Source organism: Salmo trutta, chromosome 16 (genome assembly GCF_901001165.1).
Source record: "Salmo trutta chromosome 16, fSalTru1.1, whole genome shotgun sequence".
Taxonomy (NCBI): domain Eukaryota; kingdom Metazoa; phylum Chordata; class Actinopteri; order Salmoniformes; family Salmonidae; genus Salmo; species Salmo trutta.
In genome coordinates, this window is record NC_042972.1 from 2,456,360 (window position 1) to 2,462,359 (window position 6,000).

The 6,000-nt window shown below is 41.2% G+C and overlaps 1 protein-coding gene across 2 annotated transcripts in view; it reads left to right on the top strand.

The window, feature by feature from the left end:
• LOC115149935 (MAP kinase-activated protein kinase 2) overlaps positions 1 to 6,000 on the top strand; it is a gene marked incomplete in the record, with an annotated part of 38,403 nt that overhangs the window by 15,357 nt on the left and 17,046 nt on the right. For both annotated transcript variants that reach the window (XM_029692741.1, XM_029692740.1), the window contains 1 exon segment: positions 4,918 to 5,057. In XM_029692741.1, the coding sequence (XP_029548601.1) occupies positions 4,918 to 5,057 (140 nt within the window).

Sequence of the window (6,000 nt, forward strand, 5' to 3'; positions counted from 1 at the left end):
CTGCGAGCCAGGCCCTAATCGCCCAACACCAGTACCTGACCTCACGAATGCTTTTGTGGTTGAATGGAAGCAAGTCCCCACAGCAATGTTCCAACATCTAGTGGAAAGCCTTCCCAGAAGAGTGGAGGCTGTTATAGCAGCAAAGAGGGGACCAACTACATATTAATGCCCATGATTTTGGAATGAGGTGTTCAACGAGCAGGTGTCCACATACTTTTGGCCATGTAGTTTTATTTTATGTATTTATTTATATATACAGTTGAAGTCGGAAGTTTACATACACTTAGGTTGGAGTCATTAAAACTAGTTTTTCAACCACTCCACAAGTTTCTTGTTATCAAACAAGAAGTCGGTTTGGACATCAACTTTGTGCATGACATTAAGTCATTTTTCCAACAATTGTTTACAGACAGATTATTTAATTTATAATTCACTGTATCACAATTCCAGTGGGTCATAAATTTACATGCCCCAGAGAGGTTAAAGGCACAGTCAATTTAGTGTATGTGGGATGCTAGCGTCTCACCCGCGGGACATATTATGTATTTATTTATATATACAGTTGAAGTGGGAAGTTTACATACACTTAGGTTGGAGTCATTAAAACTAGTTTTTCAACCACTCCACAAATTTCTTGTTGTCCTAACCGACTTCTTGTTTGATATCTACTTTGTGTATGACACAAGTCATTTTTCCAACGATTGTTTACAGACACAGTGAATTATAAATTGAATAATATATCACAATTCCAGTGGGTCATAAATTTACATACACTAAGTTGACTGTGTCTTTAACCTCTCTGGGGTATGTGGGATGCTAGCATCTCACCCGCGGGACACACTATTCAACAGCCAGTGAAATAGCAGGGCGGCAAATTCAAAACAACAAAAATCTCATCATTCAAATTTCTCAAACATACAACTATTTTATCCCATTTTAAAGATACACTTCTCGTTAATCCAATCACATTGTCCGATTTCAAAAAGGCTTTACGGCGAAAGCATAACATTAGATTGTTAGGACAGAGCCGAGACAAGGAAAAACCACACAGCCATTTTCCAAGCAAGGAGAGGCGTCACAAAAACCAGAAATACAGCTAAAATTAATCACTAACCTTTGATGATCTTCATCAGATGGCACTAATAGGACTTCATGTTACACAATACATGTATGTTTTGCTCGATAAAGTTCATATTTATATCCGAAATCCCATTTTACATTGGCGTGTAATGTTCAGAAATGTTTAGCCTCCCAAAACTTCCGGTGAATGAGCACATCAATTTACAGAAATACTCATCATAAACGTTGATAAAATATTAAACTGTTATTCAAAGAATTATCGATACACTTCTCCTTAATGCAACCACTGTGTCAGATTTAAGAAAAACTTACAGCGAAAGCACACTTTGCAATAATCTGAGTACAACAACAACACAGATACCCGCCATTTTGGAGTCAACTAAAATCAGAAAATAGCATTGTACATTTTCCGAATACTGCCCCCTGTCACCAAAAAGTTAAACAGCTTGGAAAATTCCAGAAAATGATGCCATGGCTTTAGAAGCTTCTGATAGGCTAATTGACATAATTTGTGTCAATTGGAGGTGTACCTGTGGATGTCTTTCAAAGCCTACCTTCAAACTCAGTGCCTCTTTGCTTGACATCATGGGAAAATCAAAAGAAATCAGCCAAGACCTCAGAAAACAAATTGTAAACCTCCACAAGTCTGGTTCATCCTTGGGAGCAATTTCCAAACGCCTGAAGGTACCACGTTCATCTGTACAAACAATAGTACGCAAGTATAAACACCATGGGACCACGCAGCCGTCATACCGCTCAGGAAGGAGACGCATTCTGTCTCCTAGAGATGAACGTACTTTGGTGCGAAAAGTGCAAATCAATCCCAGAACAACAGCAAAGGACCTTGTGAAGATGCTGGAGGAAACAGGTACAAAAGTATCTATATCCACAGTAAAACGAGTCCTATATCGACATAACCTGAAAGATATTACTGCACTTTCGGAGCTAGAAACACAAGTATTTCACTACACCCGCAATAACATCTGCTAAACATGTGACCAATAAAATTTGATTTGAATTAAGCACATTAATCCATTTTACAAGGGGTTTAGAGCCTAACTGGGATACATAAGCAGAGCGTGAGTTTCAAGTTTGAAAGGAAGGTAATTATTCACCATTAAAAATTGCCCTTTTTTTTATAATAAAAGCATAATCACCTTTGCGGTCACTTTTCATAATGGTGTTTTCCGCTAATGGAACATTTTGCGCTTACAGTCTACTGCCATGTTTATCAACATTTTAAGTTTAACGTTCTGATCTGTTGCATCTGCCACATTGCGTAAAAAAAAATGTTTTTTGGGATGCTAGTGGTTGTATTCATTTGGGATCAATCTGTCCCAGACTATGTTTGGAATATTTATTTCTCGCACAGAATAGAATAGGATGAGTTTTGTACTATGTGGGATAGTAGAGCAGATCAGGACCTAACACAAGGACAACTCAGAGGATGCTATTCTGTTCTTTTGAAATAGGCTACATTTTCATTTTTTCATTTACATTTTTTTTTTTTTTTAAATGTAGATTTTTCCAAAGGTCTGCATCAGTGGCTTGCCAGGAGATGTTAAATGTGTTTATGTTAATTAACGGTCAATTACCGTGAGACTGACCCAGTTATTTGCATTGTAATCACCATCTGACGAAATTTCGTGACCGCCACAGCACTACTGTAAACGTAACAAAAGGTGAGAAAAGTCAAGGGGTCTGAATACTTTCCGAATGCTCTGTGGTTATGCTGCGGGACTTGGAGGTAATTTGTGGTTTAGTACGGTACCCTGCGTCACTGATTCATTGATCCAGACCACCACAAGGGGGAGTTAGAGCACTGATTATGCTTTTAGATCCCAAGGTGCTACTGTGTCTCTAACTGACAATGAATAGGCGACAAACCGAATAGAAACTGATAATTGTGCACGACTTCAGTGTTACTTACTAAAACTGTTGTTACACTAAGGTTTTTATTCTAAGAGAAACTTAGACTACAATTAAGGTGTGGAAATGTTAGGATTATTTTGCTCTTACTGCAGTACTGTAGCCTACTCCCGACCAGTCATGTTGTACAGCGCCCGAGTGGCGCAGCGATCTAAGACACTGCATGGCCGTGCAAACCGCCCTGCTACAGATGCTGGTTCAATACCCGTGCTGGCCGCGACTGGGAGCCATGTGGCGACTCTAAATAATAACAAACTGACTTTATTTACATATTAGTAACAATGTCTCACCCCATGTTCAAGAATGGCCTTTATCTCGCTCACTTTACGTTATTTGAAAACAAAATAATCTCCAAAATATATATATATATTTTTTTTTAATGATATAATGATATAAAAAAAGCCTGTTGGATTTTCTCATAAATATATTATTAACCCTGGTATGGGATTTCAGTTCTCCACCTGTATCCACTGAGATGGCACAATAGGATTGTAGGATTGCCTTGCTGTTCTCCAGCTGTATACATTTTTATCTTATTAACACTTTGTTCTAGCTAGCTATTTGTGTAAGTAGCTATCAAGTAAACACAATAAGTGATCAATTTTTCATTTTGGAAGAGTCAGCTTTTTACCCCACCATGGCTCCGTTTTTAAATTGTTTTTACATTGTAGTAAAACAAAATCTCATTTGTTATGCATTTTGACATAAAATTACTACATTCTAACTACAGACACAAGAACAATCCGAGATGGTTTGTGGTGTTTTTTGAAAGTGGAATGACTCTGGTAACCAAGCTGTAATGACTGCCACCCAGAGAGGGCGCCACTACACCACAAACACAGATTTATTTATCTCTGACACTGTATTACCACAGACCTTGGTTATACGGTTAATGTGGATGTCTCCTTGAGGTTTGGGTTAAGTGTGATAAAATGAGAGTACTGTTGATAATGTGACCCTGCAATAAACTAGTGTCCTGTCCTGGGGGTGTCCTGGTACATCAGGCTGTCTCACTACAGAAACAGGATATAGACTAGTGTCCTGTCCTGGGGGTATCCTGGTACATCAAGCTGTCTCACTACAGAAACAGGATATAGACTAGTGTCCTGTCCAGGGGCTGTCCTGGTACATCAGGCTGTCTCACTACAGAAACAGGATATAGACTAGTGTCCTGTCCTGGGGGTGTCCTGGTACATCAGGCTGTCTCACTACAGAAACAGGATATAGACTAGTGTCCTGTCCTGGGGGTGTCCTGGTACATCAAGCTGTCTCACTACAGAAACGGGATATAGACTAGTGTCCTGTCCTGGGGGTGTCCTGGTACATCAAGCTGTCTCACTACAGAAACAGGATATAGACTAGTGTCCTGTCCTGGGGGTGTCCTGGTACATCAAGCTGTCTCACTACAGAAACAGGAGATCGACTAGTATCCTGTCCAGGGGGTGTCCTGGTACACCAAGCTGTCTCACTACAGAAACAGGAGATCGACTAGTGTCCTGTCCTGGGGGTGTCCTGGTACATCAAGCTGTCTCACTACAGAAACAGGATATAGACTAGTGTCCTGTCCTGGGGGTGTCCTGGTACATCAGGCTGTCTCACTACAGAAACAGGAGATCGACCAGTGTCCTGTCCAGGGGGTGTCCTGGTACATCAGGCTGTCTCACTACAGAAACAGGATATAGACTAGTGTCCTGTCCAGGGGGTGTCCTGGTACACCAAGCTGTCTCACTACAGAAACGGGATATAGACTAGTGTCCTGTCCAGGGGGTGTCCTGGTACATCCTGGTAGATCGACCAGTGAAACGGTAGATGGGATCCTTTTGAGCCTTTCTGGCTTTCTTTTCTTAATGATATCTGTGGTGTGTGTGTGTGTACTGTGTGTGTGTGTGTGTGTGTGTGTGTGTGTAGATGCTGCAGGACTGTGCGAAGGCTCGGAGGGAGGTGGATCTTCACGGTAGGGCGTCGCCCTGCTCCACCATCGTGCGCATCGTGGACGTCTTTGAGAACCTCTACCAAGGCAGGAAGTGTCTGCTCATAGTCATGGAGTGGTGGGTCCTACGCTACATTTTAACAAATACACAAATGTGGGATAAAAAAAAAAAGACAGGATTGTGCGGGAAATTCGAGAGAGACAGTGGTTTATATGTTTTCTTAAATATGTTTATTTTCTCTATGCTGTGTTGTAGTCTACTGTATCACTCAGGATGGATCTTTCCACTGCTGCTATTTTCGCCATGTAATGGGGTTATTAAACTAAACCAGATATCTCCCATAGTAGAATAATTGACCTATTTAGTTGGCTTGTTGTGTTTTCTATGTGAGATAAATATTCCTCACGAGGTGCAATCAAGTTGCGAGAGCCCGTAGGAGGGGGCGTCGTACAGAGCCCGTAGGAGGGGGCGTCGTACAGAGCCCGTAGGAGGGGGCGTCGTACAGAGCCCGTAGGAGGGGGCGTCGTACAGAGCCCGTAGGAGGGGGCGTCGTACAGAGCCCGTAGGAGGGGGCGTCATAGAGTAATAGTGAAGACATCAAAACTATGAAATAACGCATATGGAATCATGTAGTAACCAAAACAGTGTTAAAAAAAATATACATATATTTCAAAAGTTTGGGGTCACGTAGACTTTAATATGTCCATAAACACACCAGCCAGCCGTTCTGCACGTGCTCTGAGGACACGGCTAGGGATACCGTCTGGGCCGGCAGAGTAGCATGTTGTTAAATGAAGCTGATCGTAAAGTCCTACTGTAGCATGTTGTTAAATGAAGCTGATAGTAAAGTCCTACTGTAGCATGTTGTTAAATGAAGCTGATAGTAAAGTCCTACTGTAGCATGTTGTTAAATGAAGCTGATCGTAAAGTCCTACTGTAGCATGTTGTTAAATGAAGCTGATCGTAAAGTCCTACTGTAGCATGTTGTTAAATGAAGCTGATCGTAAAAGTCCTACTGTAGCATGTTGTTAAATGAAGCTGATCGTAAAGTCCTACTGTA